Here is a 19634-nt window from a genome sequence, read left to right on the forward strand (position 1 = left end):
GGAATCGATCCAGTTTCGGTTCCGTAGTTTTCGGAACCGGACGGAACCGAACCTAACTGGTTAGAAAAAATATATATATAAAAATTAATTTTATATATTATACAAAATATTTATATATATATAAGTTTGATATATAATATATAATTACATATTAAATTTTTATATATAATATATAATTATATATCATATATGAAATAATTTCATATTATAATTTATAAATTATAATATAAAATGTTAATCTTAACTATGAATATTTGTAATTTTTTTTATTATATGTTATTAATATAATTATATATAAGATAATTTTATTATAATTTATAAAATAAAAGTTTAATCTTAAAGATGAAAATTTAATTGATCATATGCTTTAAACATAATATATATATTAAATTATTAATAACATTTTATTATAAGAAGTAACACTTTATTATATATTTTTTACATTTTTAAAAAAAGGAAAATTAGACTGGACCGGACTGGAAACCGGTAAAACCGGATGTACCGATTTAGGAGAGTAACCTGGATATAATCGGTTTTGAAAAATGAAAAATCGGTACATACCGGTTCGGTCCTAGATTTTGTCCAAAACCAGACCGGACCGGTTACACCCATAATCTCACTATCCAAACGAACGCTTAAGCTTATAAGATTTTGAATTGAAATTGTGACAATTATGATCAATTTGAAACATGTCCAAGACTCCAAATTAGACTCAAATCAATTTTCCCTCTAATGCTACATTGATGGCCTGAACATGGATAAGAGAGTTCTTCATTAAACTATCTAGATAAGTAAATTAATCATCCATGGCCATATTTGGAATCATCGATAAACACTACCTTCTTAAAAGAAAAAAACACCACGCACACAAGAAAAAATAATAACTATGAAAGGAAATTAACAAGAGAAGTCCAGCTCGCCTTGTCTGGGCATTCTAATACCAATTTTACCCTCCTCATTCATTCATAATACCTTGACCATATGAGGCCTAAAATCGTCTTCCTGGCTATCTAGTCTTAGTTGGTGAACAGTCTGTCGTGTTGTCTCTCTCCTCGCTCGCGTTCTGCCTTTAATCTCTCGATCTAACCCAGCGCAAGAGCGCAGAAGGAAGAATCAAACTCTCAGACGCCGCCTCTGTCAGTGCCTCTGTCGCTCATTCGGGCCTACCGGAGGTACGATTTCCTCTAATTTTTGTTTTCTTTTTCTTCTTCAGCGAGATCGGACCAAAAGAAACGTTTATTTGCTTTGTTTTATCTTTATTGAGATATATCTTTGATTTTTCTCATGAATTCGTCATATTTGTTGCAAGTAATTGAAGTTTAACTTGGCTTTAATTGCATTATTAATGACCTTCAAATGGTTATTTCCAACCGTATTTTTATGGGTATTTCTGACCTTATTTTTTATGCGTTTTATCGGCTAATTTACTTGTTCTAGATGAAGGATAGCAGAGATGGAATTAAGAACGATAAAGTTTCAAAATCTTCACCTGCTAACTCTCTCCCACTCATTCTCGACGTAGATGACTTTAAGGTAATCCTCGAAATGCTTTCTATATAGTTGCGGTAGTGTTTTCTGGCTATTAATTTTTTTTTTTTTTTTTTTTTTTTTATCTAGGTTTTGCTCGTATTACATTTTTTTGTTTGGGTAATTAATATTTTAATTTGCGTAATGAAACTGATATGCATATATTTGCTTCAAACTGGTAGGGGGATTTTTCATTTGACGCTTTGTTTGGAAACTTGGTGAATGGGCTTCTCCCGTCATTCCAAGATGAAGAAACCGACTTATTAGAAGGGCATAATGGCAGCATCAGTGGAAATGATGCCTTATCAAATGGAAATTTTCGTGGAGATGCAACCAAGTTGGCTGCCCCTTTGTTTCCAGAAGTGGATAAGCTCTTGGGTCTATTCAAGGATTCTTATAAGGAGTTGGTTGATCTTCGGAAACAAGTATGCTTTGGAACCTTTGGTTATGGAACATGGATTCTACTAATTTATTGCTCCGTTAAGGTTTTCATTTTTTCCTCTTTTCATCCTGGTTGAAGATTGATGGAAGACTCTTCAATCTCAAGAAGGAGGTTTCTGTCCAAGATTCTAAGCACCGTAAGACACTTGCTGAGGTTAGCTAACAGAAGAGCGTGCATTATCTTCAGTGATAATAGATTTATCGAGTTTGAATTTGAAAATCGAGTTGCATACTATAGATATATCTTTTTTCTTTTCAGCTGGAAAAAGGTGTAGATGGCTTGTTTGATAGCTTTGCTCGGTTGGATTCACGTATTTCAAGCGTTGGACAGACTGCTGCAAAGATAGGAGATCATTTGCAGGTAAACTTTTCCCATGCTTCATTGTCATATGATACTCCTGGTAAATACAATTTTTTGCCATATACATTGCAACTTTCCTGTTTTATGTTTTCATTTATATGAATTTTCTTGTCAGAGTGCAGATGCTCAGCGAGAAACTGCTAGTCAAACAATAGAACTCATAAAGGTACTGCCAAGTGTTCACTTACTTTATGGCATCCTTTGTTTAGAATGTGCTAACTCCTTGTTATTAATTTAATCTGTGCAGTACTTGATGGAGTTTAATGGCAGCCCAGGAGACCTGATGGAACTTTCCCCTCTATTTTCTGATGACAGCCGTGTTGCTGAGGCCGCTTCAATTGCACAAAAATTGCGTAAGATGGCCTTAATTTCACATTAAATTATAATTCATTCATTTTCATGGGCCAGCTTTTTGATTTGTGTAAGCATGATGATGTTTTCTCCAAACTCCTGCTACCAAATTAGTGGGTGGGCCCATTTCAACTAAAGCTAAAATACTGAGTATTTTTATTTGCATCTTTATCAAAACCTCATGATACTTTTGTGCTTTTTGAGGGGAAGGTCTTTTTGACGAATTATAGAGTTTTTACATGAACTTTTAAGGAAAAATGAAGGTTCAGGCAGAAGATTTTATGAATAAACTGAAATAGATGATCGAAAGTCTTCCTTTGTTGGGAATAATTGGGGACAGGGCCATGTCCCATTGTTGAAAAGCTGATGTTTTACTTGATTTGTGTGATGGGGAGTTGTTATACGGGTCTGGGGTTTAACCGGGTAAAAGACATTTTTGCATAGTCTCAGTGGATGTAATTATGAGTTTGGGAGTAATAATCATGAATCTGAATTTCTGTTTTGGCAAACGAAATGAGATATAATTGTCACATGACAACTTCGCAGGGTGTTTTTTTTTTTTTTTTTTTATTGGTACTGGGTGTCCGTAACAAAATTTCGACTAATCCTGAGGATGCACAGGCCCTCAGCATGGAGTTTTATGTAAATCTACCTCAGATAATTCAAGGGGAAATTCCCGCAGTCCGATGGTCTCTAGAAGTTGTTTGCGCCCAAGACCTTAGACCTGGTTGGAGCATACCACCAAGACCAAGACTCTATTTTGATCAAACCACCAAGACCAAGACCCTTACGCCTGGTTTGGATAGAGAGATGCTTTTATCTCATCCCATCTAATCTCAATATCCAAACACCACAAATACAAACACTTTTCAATTTCAAATTTTCAAATTTTTCATCTAATCACTACCTAATTATTACAACTTTCTCAAACTTAAAAAAAAAACAAAATAATTCAACTTTTTCAAATTTCAAAACAAAAATAATATTAAAAAATAATATTATAACAATATTTTAACTTATAATATTTTTATTCAACTTTTTCTCTTTCATTTTCCGAAACTCCATAAAACATTTAACTCAAATCATTTCTAACTCATCTCATCTTATCTCAGCCCCATTTCAACTTATCTAATCTCAACTCACTATCCAAACCATGCATTGATATTATGTCTTATTAGTATGTGGATTGTCAATGTCGAAGCGTATCTCCACCTCATTTTTCAAGAGGAAGTTGTGCTTCTCCTCCCTTCCTTTCTCAAAATGGTTTTACTTTTCTTTCAATAAGGTGTAATGTTTTGCTGCAAAACCTTTTTGTGCTTTTCACTGCAGTGTAAACAACGTTCCACTTCTCTTGGTTTTAGGGTCATTTGCTGAGGAAGATATTGGAAGACAAGGGATAGGTGTACATTCAGTTATGGGAAATGCAGCTGCTAGCAGAGGATTGGAAGTTGCGGTTGCTAACCTGCAGGATTATTGTAATGGTAGGGTAACTTTTATACAGTATGGATGTATTCATATATCAATAAAATTAACATGATATTACTGTGTACTGCATAAGAGTTTTAAGAAGTTCCTTATCTTTAAAATGAAAACTAAATATGTTTTGATTGCTGTTTGATACAAAGCCTTTGTTGAAATCTTAGCTGGAAGTTAATCTCATTGGTTTCACTTATGTCTGTGTGTGTGTGTGTAATGCTTCTGTTCATATCATGCTGATCCATGTGATGTGGGCACGCTACATGGGTCTGAAGTTTAAGCGGGTAAAGACCTGTGTTTGCACGGTCTCTGGGATTCCTCATCTAAATGTATCTTCTCATATCATGTTACCAGTTGTTAGCCTAAACGCCATGAAATATTATTTAGTAAAGGGTGGTTTTGAATTGTTTTGGAACCGTAGATTACTTCTTTGGATATGTAATCCTTGATTTGCGGACAGACATCAGTATCATGTTTTGACCCAAACAATAGGGGTTGGGTTAATCTACTTCCAGAAATCTGGACATGGGGAAACGAGTATGTTTTTGCGTAGAAAATATATCTATCTACTTTTGGGTTTGTTTTCACATGCATAAGATCTGTAGATGGTATGGTATAATAATAACTAGAGAAAAGAATTCCAACAAGGATGAATATTTCATTATAATACTGCACTGTTTTAATATATGAAGGTGATCCGTATACTTGGGCTCTTGCCTATTCTTATGATCAATAAAATCTTGTTTACCGATCAAAAAAATATATGAAGGTGAATTGTTTCTAGTTCAAGCGAGTGTTGACAGACTTTTGAGCCTTGTGTATTTAAGCTTCTGTCACTTCCAATCATCGTGTATTCTGAGTTTTTGTATTATTGAGAGGATCACACTTCCTTTGTTGAGTTTTCGTGTCTCAAATTTCATTCTTCTAATGACATAAAAAAGTTCAAGGGAGAGAGTGATATATTCTCTGGTAAACTCGTAGAGATGTATGTGGAGTAGTCGCAGGGACATGGAAATTCTTTTCCCTCCAATTCAAAGTTGGGGAAGATTGGACCCATTTTAATAATATATTCTGGGAAAATGCATAATTATATAACTCAAGGATTGGGAAACAAAGCATTCCCAGTGAGTCCTTACATGTTGGAGTAATTGTTTTTATCATCTTTCCAGTGATAAGTTTATTCTTGTGTAGAACTGGAGAACAGATTGCTGGCTCGGTTTGATGCAGCATCACAGAAAAGAGAATTGTCTACAATGGCAGAATGTGCTAAAATTTTATCTAAGGTAAATATATTTGTCAGATCGTTTTGTTAAGTTAATAATTTTATTAATGGAAAGCTATAAGGGTGGTACCCCAGTACAGGGGGAGTATACATGAGATACATCTAAACATCAAAAGAAAAAGAGTTAGGAAGTCCTGAAAACTAGAAACAGAAGATACGTGAGCCTTCATCCAAAGATAAAGAGAATTAAGAAAAAAAGCCCGAAGATCATCCTATGTCCTCTCTCAATCCTCGATGCTCCAATCATTAATTTTCCTCCTAATGCACCGCCTCAAACATGATAGAACCATCTTCCATAAGGTTGCACTATGCAGATTATTGGTCTATCCTTTCTCACATGCCAATTCTACGCAAAGGCTTCATTAACTAGCTCTGCCTTCTCTCATCCCGCTTTTTCTTCACGTCTCTCATTTTTATCATTTTGTTATATTCAAAGATGTAGAGAGATTGATTATAGGTCAGTTAATATAGTTTGTACTTTGAAGGTTGTTATCTAATGTTAGTAGTGAAGTAGTGTTAATATAGAGTAGTCTTCTCCATGAAGTGAGAAACTTCTACATCTACGTTAGTATTTATGGTTTTCAGCTTGGATTTGTTATGATAGGTTTTGTTTTGTATTTTCAATACATTATTTGTGGTATGCTGTATATATTGTTGATTGCCTGTTTTCACTATGTTAAATAATTTTATGTATGGTTTGGTTGGTTCATATTCTGGGATTTCGGTTTGATGCACTCTCATTTTTCAGTAGAGAACTTGGATTACAATGAATATGCTAGCTTAACTGAATCTGGATATTTTATTGAAGTCAGTTTAAGGTTTATTTTCTTCCTTCACCGATAAAAAAAGGTTTATTTTCTTCCTTTTCCCTCATATCTGAGTAGTTTACTTTTGCAATGCAGTTTAATAGGGGTACAAGTGCCATGCAACATTATGTGGCAACACGTCCCATGTTTATTGATGTGGAAGTGATGAATGCAGACACAAGGTTGGTTCTTGGGGACCAGGGTGCACAAGCTAGTCCTAGCAATGTTGCCCGTGGGCTTTCTTCATTGTACAAAGAAATTACAGGTTTGAAGGATTGCTACTGATCTTAATGCAAATGAGTGAGTCATTCAACAGATTGGTTATCGCTTTATTGTTCTTCTTGTAGATACCGTGCGCAAAGAAGCAGCAACAATTACAGCTGTATTCCCTTCTCCTAATGAAGTTATGTCAATCTTAGTTCAGGTATCCAGGCAGAACTTTCCCCCTAGTTTCAAGAACATTTTTTTTATGTACAAAGACTGTAGTGATTGGTAACTTCATAAATTGAGTAATTTTTTTGTCATATGCAGCGAGTTTTGGAGCAGCGAGTGACTGCTCTACTGGACAAATTATTAGTGAAGCCATCTCTTGTGAATCTACCTCCTATGGAAGAGGGTGGACTCCTATTAGTAAGTAGAACTACTAGGGTTTTATTTTTTCTTCTAATGCCATTGCTAGGTTGAACTCGTCTTTATCTAATTTGTACTTAAACTGGTGTCTTCAGTATCTTAGAATGCTAGCAGTGGCATATGAGAAGACACAAGAACTTGCTAGAGACCTGCGAGCTTTGGGATGTGGTGACTTAGATGTTGAGGGTAATGAATTATTTTTGAATTTCTCCTGCTGTTGTGCATTTTAAATTACTTCTTTCTTATCACAAGTTCCCGTCTCTATAGAAATGGTGGTTTTGATATCGAATGTTAAAGATATACTTCCTGTGTACTTGGGCTACGTCTTTGCACTTTTTAATAAATATTTGATATCTTATCATAACTCAGGAGTCCTGCTATGGAATTAAGAAACTTCGATAGCTTTTTGTGGTGAGTTATGTTGCAGTAATTGTGGGGAAATTTGCAGGTGTTCTGAGTTTGGTATGCAAACCTTCCAGTTTGGTGGATACCTGTAACATGCATTACCTTCTAAAATATACCATGCAGAGTATTCAGTTTTGGCTTTCTCAGTTAATTGATTCATCCAGTGAGGGCTTTCACCTAGGGTTATAATGGTGAAAAATGATGGGGTACAGTTTATTTTCGGTCATATTTAAACAAGTTCCTTGGATCTATTTTATTTTTTTAATGCACGTTTCCAGAAAGTGCTTCATTGTGTAATGTAACATAATCTTGAATTACTAGTTATTAGTTGTATGACAGTGCAAGTACTTTCAAATGAACTTATTTTTAATAAAAAATTTACTTTCAAATGAACTTATTTTTACACAAAAATTTAGTTATTTGATTCATGTACAAGTCTCACTTTGATGTCCTAATAGCCACTCTCTCTGTTTTGCTTCAGGACTCACGGAGTCTCTGTTTTCTGCTCACAAGGATGAATATCCTGAACATGAGCAGGCCTCTCTTCGACAACTATATCAAGCAAAGGTTTTATTTAATTTGTATTACTGATCAAAGTTTCCAAGTCTCATCTTGATTTAGTGGAAACAACCCTGTAACATGATTATTTTCTCGATAAGTAAAACCTGCAACATGTATGCTATGCAGATGGAAGAATTGCGTGCTGAAAGTCAGCAGATATCTGATTCAACTGGGACAATTGGGCGCTCAAAAGGAGCTTCGTTAGCATCTTCTCACCAGCAAATATCTGTCACTGTTGTCACAGAGTTCATGCGCTGGAATGAAGAAGCAATTTCCAGATGCACTTTATTTTCATCTCAGGTGATATATGACCCTGCAATTAATATCACATGTATTAATGAATTCCATATGGTGACTCATTTGTACAAAGGATTCAGGATAAAATACTTAGCTTGGTAGCTTCTAAAATCTTTGAAGAGAAATAATAAATCATACAAATGTCTCCAGTTGCTTTGAAAGTTCTCCACTATAGTCCCACCCTTTAATACCCTATGCCCTCCTTGAGAAGGTTCTTTCCCCCCCCCCCCCCCCCCCCCCCCCCCCTTTTTTTTGTGGTAATTAATAAGAATTTTATTACCATGAATAGGCATAGCCCGAGTACACAGGAAGTATACAAGAGGAGATACCTACACACATCGACTAAAAAGATAGAAAAACTAGATTAACTAAAACATCATCACCATTCATTACATTAGCCTTAGCCCATAGACCTTAGCCCATAGACATAAAGTTTTAAAGAAAAATTCCCTAATTTCTTCCATCGATCGTTCTTGTCTTCAAAACATCTCCCATTCCTTTCTAGCCATAAACACCACATCAAGCACGAAGGAATCATTTTCCAAATGGCTGCAATGGGTAGACTCCGCCCAGCATACCTCCAACAAGCTAGTAAATTCACCACATGCTTTGGCATCACCCAAGAAATACCCATCATTCCAAAAATGACATTCCACAAACTATTAGCCACCTCACAATGGAGAAACAAGTGATTAACTGATTCGCCATCTTTCTTGCACATAAAACACCAATCAACAATAACAAAGACCACGCTTTCTTAGATTTTCTGTAGTCAGAATTTTATCATGAGACACCAGCCAAAAGAAGAAAGCTACCTTACTCGGCACTTTAACTTTCCAAATACTTTTCCAGTGGTAATCACATACACCTTGGCAGGTTAAAGCATTATAATAGTAGTGTACTAAGAATCTGAAATTTCTTTCATGAATCCACAACAATCTGTCTACACTTCCTTGGACAATCTTCAACTCATATAATCTGCTGAGAAAATCTGAAATAACATTAACTTCCCAATCATTTACATTTCTCATGAAGTCAACAGTCCATTGAATACTATTATTCTTTCCCTTTTTTCACAGTTTTATTTTCTATTTGTGAAATGAGGCTAGGTGTAATAACCCAAGGAAAGCCCAACCCACATCTGACCTATACTCCAAAAGGACGAGTCAATGTTACAATTGGAGTTCCTTGAAATTCATTATAATGGACAAGAACTCCTTTTCGAGTAATGTGGGATTTCATTCATCACCTTCCTATACACAATCCATTCCATCATATAGGTAGCACAACTGAAGTCCTACACTTCTGGTTGGATTTGGCTCTGATACCATTTGTAATCATCTAAGGAAGGCCCAAGCCATATGGGTCCATACTCCAAAATGACCTAACTGGAGCCCCTTGAAATCATTATTAAGGGCCAAAACTTCTGTATCCCAAGCAATGTGGGATCCCCCATTTACCACCTTCCTATACTCTATCCAATCTAGGTTATTACATTATGCATTTTCCAAGTTCCGTTGATTTAACTGAAATTTTGGATAATTCAATGATTTTTCCAAGTGTCCAATCAAGAGAATGAAATCAAAAGACCGTTATGAACCAAAAAGGAAGTAGAAATAGTGGATGGGTGGAAAGATAGAATAATTGAAGCTAAGGTAATAGGAATAGTGGTTTGAAAGCAGCCAACAAATTAGTGGTTCTCTTTGCAACCTTTACCAGTTGTTTGTCTCAGCAAGTGGATGGGATCTTCTCTACTAATTTATTTTTATATTGGTAATTTCCACACATCCGGAATGGGTCTAAACCTGCAACTTCACCCTCCATCCCATTCATAATGGGGAGGAGGAGATGCAATTTAAGCTAGATCAAATTTGCGAGACTTTTTTCTACTTGTGATTGGTGTTAATTCACATCTCCATACTGCAAGGCTAGGCGAGTTAGCTAGGGCTGCAAATGGTCTGGTCCGGTCCGATCCAGCGATGGACTAAATATTTTTGGTCCATCATTTTCCCGGACCGGACCGGACCGGACCGATTGCTATCGGTCCGGTCCGGCCTAATTTTTTTATTTTTTTAAATAATTAATAAAAAAAAATTTACTTAAAATACTAAATTAAATTAAGTGACTTATTAATGTGGATTATGTAACAAACTCATTAAAAAAATATTTTATATGGTCAATGATAATAAATTAGATGAAAATTATATTATTAATTTATATAATTACTGTATAATTAACTAATTGATATTATATATTAGTTAATTCATAGAATATTAACAAGTGTTAATAACATATTTAAAATTTTATATTATTAATAGTGATAGGTTAGATGAAGATATATATAAAATATTGTTAATTTATAGAATATTAACAAGTATTAATAATATATTTAAAATTTTATATTGTTAATTGTACAATTATTATATAAAATATATATATTTTTTTTTCATTCGGACCGGACCGAAACTTTTTTGTCCTCTAAAATGTGGACCGGACCGGACCGGTCTAAGTCTCGGTCCGGTCCGGTCGGTCCGACCGGACCGTTTATCACCCCTAGAGTTAGCGTCTGAGCTGATTATAGATGTCTTTAGGCTAAGATCAGATTAGGATGCTGAATAATAATAGTTCCAATAATTTTTACTTAATTATAAAAAAATATTATAACTACCATTATTATTTGGTATTCTAATAATAGTAATAACAATAATAATAACAATAAAAATAAATCGAACGGACAATGACGTGCCATGCGTCATGAAACAGAATGCTTGGGAATTAAATGTTCTCTAGGGTTTGATATTTTACTTATATAAAAAATGTTCTCCAGGGTTTGATTCCCATAAAAATTGAGTTGAATGCTTTAAAACAAACAAAAGTAAAAAACTACAAACTTTTTTGGATTTAAAGTTTCATATATTTCTCCAGTTTTCTAATTAGATTTTAACATGTTACAGCCTGCTACTCTTGCAACCAATGTAAAAGCGGTTTTCACTTGCCTACTTGACCATGTAAGTTGTTAAATGACGTGAGGTATTCACTGGATTTATGTCATGGGTATTCAGAATTTCCCTTCTGCAGGTTAGTCAATACATCACGGAAGGGCTTGAGCGGGCAAGAGAAAGCCTGACTGAAGCTGCTAATTTGAGGGAAAGGTTTGTGCTGGGCACAAGTGTTAGTAGAAGGGTGGCTGCTGCAGCTGCATCTGCTGTAATTCCCTGATCACACTACCTATTTGTGCATTCCAAACTGTGTGCATTGTGAGCTATATTTGGAAATTATTCTGTCTAAAGTGGAATATAGTTAACCCAGCATAAGAGTGGTTGGTGGATGTGTAGGCAGAAGCTGCTGCTGCTGCTGGTGAAAGCAGTTTCAGATCTTTCATGGTTGCTGTACAACGTTGCGGTAGTAGTGTGGCTATAGTTCAGCAAGTATGTTGGGTTATGTTATTTAATTGCTGTTAAGGGAGTGATATAATTGAAAACTAATGATTTGAACATTACCCGCAGTATTTTGCGAATTCTATTTCTCGCCTATTGCTGCCCGTAGATGGTGCACATGCTGCTTCATGTGAAGAAATGGCAACTGCTATGTCCAGTGCAGAGACTGCTGCTTATAAAGGGCTTCAACAATGCATCGAAACTGTGATGGCTGAGGTCATTTACTGACTATGTAAAATCATTTATATAGATTCAATTGCAAAGTAGCAAGTAACTAGGCAGAAGTCCTTGATGAATGGATCACTTGATGATGGGATCCTCCTACTTTGCAGGTAGAGCGACTGCTTTCATCTGAACAAAAGTCAACGGATTACCGGTCACCTGATGATGGAATCGCTCCTGATCATCGACCTACAAATGCATGCACAAGGTATATCCTTCTGAAAAACATGGAACTTGTATTCTAAATTAAGGTTTCTGGAAATTGCATGGATGGGAGTAATTTTTTCTATATTATTCAAATAGTGGATATTTTCATTTATTTTTTTAGGATGGAAATTTGGCTTCTTGTGCCCCAAATAGAATGGGTCTTCCTTGTCGATGCGGTTTTGGGGAGGGGACGGATTTATATCTCTCCCTTTTTAGATTGTACATTTTTATAGAGTTGCTAATACTTAAAAAATATGCCCACGTTGGTTAGGGCTTCCTTTTCATTTTCACCCCCTTCTCTTTTTTCGCTCTCTCTCAAGTTAATTGCCAATAGTTGCAGGAAAGGAGTTTGTAGTGCAACCTCATTGTCCATGGCATTGAGGTTTTCTTTGTCCTTGTCTTATTTTCTCTACCAAGCCACTGAACTTTCCTCCCTCTTGATAATGTGGTTTGGAACACTAGAGATTGGCAGGACTTGTAAATGATCTAGGGAAAGTGCTAGTCACATCTATATATAATTCCAAAAAGATTAACCAATTTTGTAGCTTCGTGAGAACCACTTATATAGCCCAGTTTCACCCAGGAAGTTGTCAATAAGAGACTTAGCCCCTATGACTACCTTTCTAACTTTTTTTCTATCAAATAATAAGTAGAACTTTCATAAAAAACTTGATACCTTTATAACTATTTTTGTAAGGAATCTTTATTGAAAAGTGCAAAAGGTACAAGCCAAGTGAGGCAAGTAGGAACCATCTTTCACACTGCTTTGATTTGCAGGCTGCCACCTAACCCACTCTAGGAAAAAAGATCTACAATTCTTCTGGGCATGACCTGCCAATCCAACCTGGTTAAAATAGTCACTCCATTTTGTACTTGCAATCTTGCGATGAAGTAACAGATGATCAATACTACCTGTATAATTACCCACTCCACGTGAGTTATCCTTTTTCTTAATGTGGGACTCACGTGGTGCAAATTCCCGGTTAAATCTCTGATATTGTCATGTCTAGTGCTCCAGTTTCACATGGCCGGTCTTACTAGGTACCGTTGATACCGTAAGTAACAACCCATAGAAAAGCTGCATCTATTCTATAACCCCAAAAAAAAATCTGGTCAATTTGAAGCTTCTTGGAATCACTTATAAAGTCCAGTTTCACCTAGTAAGTAGCCAATGTGGGACTTAGCACCTGCCACTACCTTTATAACTTACCAAAGTATCTAATGTGGGACCTAGCCCTATGAGTACCTTTATAACTTACCCACTCTATGAGAGTTATTCCTTTTTTCCATGTCAGACTGGGATATTACAATGTGGGACTTGGTGCTTTTGTCCTGCATCGGTGAGGGTTTTGGCTCCCAGAGGTTAAATGGGATTATGTGGCGTTGTTTATGCAGAGGCTAAGGATACAGTGAAGTTCATTTTCTATGTGTGGGAGAGAGTAGAATCAGGGTTTTGAGTGGGAGATTTGCTTTTGGGAAAAGTTGAATTGGGAAGGAGAAAACCTTCTGGTTAGGGCTGAACTGAGCCTTGTTCAATGTCAGTTGAATTGATGCCATGATCAGTAGAGAAATGTTGGGCAGATATACAGTTGTGGCGGCAACAGTGTTTTTTTTGTTGGGGGGGGGGGGGGGGGGGGGGTGAACAGGGCACCTCGCCCAGAAGTGAGCTTGTTTTTACTTTTTCCCTTATTATGCTTGTCATTCGGTGATGACTCCATTTTATGCAACTCTGGGCTTCCATCTCTTACAGAAATTAAATAAATACATTTGATTGCCATGATGTTCTGGAATTGGCTAATTTTTCCTTTTCTTGTGGCTAGAGTGGTGGCATATCTTTCCCGTGTGCTTGAGTCTGCATTCACTGCACTTGATGGTCTCAACAGACAAGCGTTCCTAAGTGAATTGGTAAAATTTTTCATGAGATTGCCCTTGATTTATATGAATCCATGACTTCAGTCCCCTGATTCTCTTTTCAATTTATGCTGGTCTGGGGTAATTATATTCAAATTGAGTTCAAGCATGCATCTGGTGAAGTAAATATGTGTGATTTGCATGGTGGTATGTGAAGAGTTAGTCATAAAAAAAAGTATGTGGAGAAGTTGTGACAGATGTAAAATCAGATAATTTTGTGATAATTTTTTTTATAAGTAATTTTGCGATAATATTGTTGTTCCATGATGAATAAATATACTGAGTTTAGATATAAAAGTTATGTTGCCTTTGATACGGAAAAGAATGACTGCTTTTAGCTTTACATTTCTTCACAGCATGTACCAATGCAGATTTAAGGCAAAGTATCCATCTTGTTGGTCAATTTTCAGTAGTCTTTATTTTGGGATTTATTATATTCATTTTCTTCTTTTTTTTTTTTTTTGGGGGGGTGGGGGGGTGATAGATAGCAAAATTTGAAGTGGTAATATGATGGAGTATTTTTTTCATTCATATTTGAATTGGATGCTTTATTTATTTATTTGTCTTAGGGAATCCGCTTGCATAAAGGGCTGCTTAATCATTGGCAGAAATTCACTTTTAATCCCAGGTAACTGGCCTGGCCCTGATGTTTTTATATGCTGTTGTATTTGAAAGATGTCCATGACATGGCAAGTTTTAGTTTGCATTCGGATTATAAACTGCAGCTTCCTTTTATGAGGGAGAGAGTTGTGTATGACATGGCAAATTGTTGTTTGCGTTCTGATTATAAACTGCAGCTTCCTTACTTTTTTTTTTCTCTTTCTTTTTTGTAAGTATAAACTGTGGCTTCCTTTCAGGAGGTAAATTACTTCTTTTAGTTTATTGTATGTATGCGGATGTTGGAAGAAGTTTAGTCCTGTATGTAGTCATACTTGAAATACTTGATTATCTAAAAAGGATGAAAACCTTTTTCAACAACGAAATCGGAGAAAAAAAATAATCGAAATGGTAAAGTATTACCTCTTAAAACAAATTATAACAAGTAACAACTCTCTCTCTCTCTCTCGGTATTTTTTAACCGTTCTCTTGTCAGTTATATGATAGTTCCCTGGAAGTTGTAGTGACTCAGATATGCGATTTTATTTTTGATATCTTATCATGTGGGTTGCTTTCTAGTCTGTCTTCTTCTAATCTCCCAAGAATTTGATGTTGTTAATGTTTTCCTTTGTGGACTATTTTGTTTAGTGAGCTATGCAATTTCTTGTGGTTTTTGTTGCATTCTTTCTATATAAACTTGTCGTTTCTTGTTCTCATTGGAACTCAATGGAATAATTTGAGATATCTTGTCCTTACTTGTGTTATTTTTTTTAACTTATTGCAGTGGAGGACTGCGACTGAAGCGTGATATAACTGAGTATGGAGAATTTGTCCGCAGTTTCAATGCTCCTTCTGTTGATGAAAAATTTGAATTGTTGGGCATGTAAGCTACTAAGTTTTGCTAGATTTTCAATTTTATTTTATTTTGTGTCTCAACTTATTGATGAAATTTTGGATTCAGCATGGCCAATGTCTTCATTGTTGCTCCTGAAAGCCTCTCAACTCTGTTTGAGGGTAGCCCCGGTATACGGAAAGATGCACAAAGGTAATTAGTGAGAACATGTTGGATCACATTTTTGTATGACATATATCCACCGAAATGCATTTAAGAATAATATTATATATTTCTATAAGAATATTGAATTTCTCTTCATGAAATACCAAGGATGGTTTACTAATGGTGAAAAAGTAGAGTTTTTTTTTTTTTCCCCTTCTCTTCCAAGCACATCCAGGAAGGAAATGCATTCACGTCCACACATTTAACAAGAACAAGTTTTACACATTCAAATTTATTTGTGGTTTTAACTTTGTGATGTTCTTTACATCAGAGGTTCCTGTGTTTAAATTTTGATTTATCTGCCATATTAGGTTCATCCAACTTAGAGAAGACTACAAGAGTGCAAAACTTGCAGCCAGACTTAGTTCCTTGTGGCCAAGCTCTAGTTGATACGGATGTGGCATGCCAACTTATATATGGCCTCCAAAACACATTTCCTTGAATACTTCACATCGAGCTGTCACTAAGCTGAGGGAACTGACTTCTCAGCTTGTATTGATTTTGGTGGCAGCAAGACCGAGTTTGAAAACCAGTTGAAGATTACATTATTGACATGGCTGGTGACCTCATCCTTTTTGACAGAAAAATTGGGTACAATAGAATTCTTGCTTTGCCCCCTTTCTTTGGATTGTATATTTTTGAAGGTATGAATAGGAGACCATTAGCTTTGTATTCTTTAAGGCTTCAGGTTACAGACTAGCTTCAATTGCTTGCATGTGACAGTTCAGAAACAGGAAATTTCATGTCATATGTGTGCCCCTTGTAAATGATCTTTCGGGTATGAATAATGAAAAAAACCCCAAGTAGTGTCGCCCATATATACCTAAAAAAGTACCATATGTGGCTCCAATACAATTTGTTACAATGTTATTTTTGTTTCCTGCTTTTCTTTTGACACGGCTTGTTTGTGCTTTAATTTTTTTTTTCATAGAAAAATTAGATTCGTAAGCTTTTTAATCATTATCCTTTTATCATCTCCAAACATGGCTTCAGATGATAGATAAATGGTATTTCTCATTTCTTTATCTTCCATACTGTTTTTTTTTTTTTTTTTTTTAATTTATATAGAAAAAGATATTCCATACTTGTTTGACTGCAGAAAATGTGAGATTCTACCTCTACAAGCCCGCGGAATTCTTCTTGACGAAATTGAAGTTACATGATCGGCTGCAATTCAATTTCGCTGTAGATATTCACCTTTTTACAGAACATAAAAATTGAATTATTGTGGAGTATACAAAAAGGCAACGAAAGTCTCTACTCTTCAATGATGGAGGACGCACAAAAGAAGGTCCAAAATGCACATATATGTCCTCAACTCCTATCTAGTTCATGAATCACAAGTGAGGGAGGGACGACGAAACACTCAGAAGTTTAGCCATTTGACATGGACGCATGTATTATGCCTGTAATTGTGGTGGGTGGCGTCCTGTTTTTAGCTAGTGTGGCATCTTTCTTTCTCCCACTAGAAAGTGCTCTCTCTCTCTCCATCCTCTCTCTCAATGAGATTGGATTTAAGGAGAGAGATTGATTGATGAAATATAGTGGGTGGTGGGTTGCTTGTAGATTGCTATCTTTTCTGATAGCTAAGGTATCCTAATCACTTGCATGTCCTCGTGTTGTGCCAAACCCACCATTATTTCTCTCCAAGAAGAGGCCACTACATCTCTCTCTCTGCATAAATTTTTTTATGAATAGCAAGCTGATCATACACGAGTGCCCAGACGTTGAAGACCCTACAAATACCACTATATATTTCGTGGGGTTCAGCATCCCACATCTTTTTCACACATCTCAATCGACCCACAAACAAGCCTAGAGGCAATAACAGGCTTGTTTTGTTCCATCCCAAATCCCTTAACTAGAAATAGTTTTCGGAAAGGGGTTGTGCAGCTGTGCTGTTTGTGTAAATGTTTGACTCAACCAGTTGGAAACTGAACTAAATCTCTAAGACAATTGGTTCATCTACGATGGGGCTATCACATGTAAAAGAATCAAAAGATCTCCACCAACCAACCGACCAACAAATCAAAACCCAATCCAATACCAAAAGTGCCTGACAACTCTCTATCAACCATAAATCACAATACGTTACAAAGTGCAGAGAAAATGAATAGAAAAAGCGTTCGAATATGGCGGTTTGTTCCATAGGCTGTGGATTTTGGAAATACTCATTTCTTCAACGACATTTTTAGATGCATCATCGGTACTAAGAAGGATATTTAGGACTGGTTTTGCATTCAATTCAATCAATTAATTCGCAAACACGTGTACACAAAAACAACAGGGAAGTACGTTTCATTTTATCTTGAACAATTTTTCTTTGTATATCTATCTATGGACACGCCTAACAACGGTCGGATGCTTCCCTTCCCTTTTGAATTCAAGGGAAAAAAAAAAATATAAGCATATTAGAGACAGTATACATTGATATGTTTTATATTCTTTTTGTAAACAGGGAGCTTCCTTTGAGAGCTATTACCGTGCCATGTGTTATCATTTGGCTGCATGGAGGACTCCATGAGTAATAATCGAAGATAACCGAAGTTTTGTAGTTTGGTAGGATATTTCTTTTAGTTAAATCTCATCTTTTGTTTAAATGTGGAGTCGGGATTCGAATTCTAGAACTCTGCTCTGATACAATTTGACAAATTATCCACAAAGTTTAAACTGATAGCAAGAGTTAGATTTTACCATTTGCATTTATGTCGTAACACATAAAACATAAACACAATTAGAGGCATATATATTCAAAAAATGAAAAATAATAGATCGAATCCTTGTTGAGAATGCACACGATAAGTTTATTTGGTCTTTTGCCTCCAATGATGGAACTTCCCCCCGCCGGGAATTGACTCGTTTTTCATTGGATTGAGTCAAAATCAAACCAGATGACTATTATTTGGAATCATCACAGTTAAAAGCTTTAGCCTCTCTCCTCTTTATTTTTTCGCTAATTCTTTTTATTTTCACTATTTGATTTCCAACAGGTAGTTAAGATTGGTATCATTAGAACTTATTCCACATCTTCAAGAACCCTTTTTTTTAAAAAACAAAAAAGAAAAAGAAAAGAAAAGAAAGAAATTCCAAAAAATTGCAATCAATATGTTTGGAATCTCATAATGAGATGAATAATAATTATAAAGCTCATAACATGCAGAATAAGCACTACTTATAATGTCCATTATGAAACATATTTCTTGTTTAATCATTTGAATTTGTTGTGGAAATTAGGGCAACCTTATATGTGTTTGTTGTAATCTTCAAGTATGTGATTAACAACTCTTAATTTTTTTTTTCTTTTTTTTTTTTTGGGGGTACTGTATAGCATGCATTGAGCATGCCTTCATTTGACATTAGTTATTATTTTAAGAATATTTTCAACTGCTACATTTGACAGCAACTTCTGCCTCCATCCAAGACCATTATTTTCAAGATATTTTATTCTAATCACAATAAACTACAACTTGATGGAGGGAATACCAATTCTTCAATCCACAGCACCTCACTTCCATAGGCAATCAAAAGTCTATGCCCTGAAAACTTTCATTTTGTCCTCATCTGTTTGTCTTCATGCTTTTAATGAAATACACTATTCATCTTTACACATATATTTTTTTTTTTCATAGAACGTGGGGTATAAGATAGTAAAGTGAATAATAGCCGAAGAGAAGAATTATTCTTATTAAAAATTGGAGTTGCCATACTCTTTTATAGAAAGGAAGTTTAGTGACCAATTTTGTAGTATAATCTATTCTAAAATTATTATTTGTCTTAAAAGTTTAAACCGATGGGAATATATAAATTTTATTATTTATTTTATATCGTAACACTTTTCCTCATATGTGAACCAGACTTTCCCTTAATGGATGACTCAATACGTGAAATATTTAATTAAATGAGATAAAGTGTAGAATTATGGTTCGAACTCAGTATCTCTATTTTGTTACCATATAAAATTATTACTTGTTCCAAAAGTTTAATCATCTACAACATACAAGGTAATAAACTTCAAGTTTTCTTATCTGTTGTTATATTTTTAATGAAATTTTATGTTGAAACTCAT

At 35.3% G+C, this 19634-nt stretch overlaps 1 protein-coding gene across 1 annotated transcript; it reads left to right on the plus strand.

Moving 5' to 3' along the window:
- The first annotated feature begins 1008 nt into the window (after positions 1-1008).
- On the plus strand, positions 1009-16384 carry LOC121246160 (exocyst complex component SEC10b-like). Its single transcript, XM_041144186.1, has 25 exons — positions 1009-1172; positions 1438-1533; positions 1710-1952; positions 2048-2122; positions 2228-2329; positions 2445-2495; positions 2577-2682; positions 4042-4161; positions 5348-5439; positions 6341-6509; positions 6592-6668; positions 6776-6874; positions 6970-7060; positions 7761-7846; positions 7967-8140; positions 11092-11145; positions 11216-11344; positions 11473-11565; positions 11644-11790; positions 11907-12004; positions 13824-13908; positions 14484-14542; positions 15296-15394; positions 15473-15556; positions 15880-16384. The coding sequence occupies exons 2-25, from the start codon at positions 1438-1440 to the stop codon at positions 15956-15958; spliced, it is 2508 nt and encodes an 835-aa protein (XP_041000120.1). The 5' UTR covers positions 1009-1172; the 3' UTR covers positions 15959-16384.
- Positions 16385-19634: the final 3250 nt, after the last annotated feature.

Source organism: Juglans microcarpa x Juglans regia, chromosome 1S (genome assembly GCF_004785595.1).
Source record: "Juglans microcarpa x Juglans regia isolate MS1-56 chromosome 1S, Jm3101_v1.0, whole genome shotgun sequence".
NCBI classification, from domain to species: domain Eukaryota; kingdom Viridiplantae; phylum Streptophyta; class Magnoliopsida; order Fagales; family Juglandaceae; genus Juglans; species Juglans microcarpa x Juglans regia.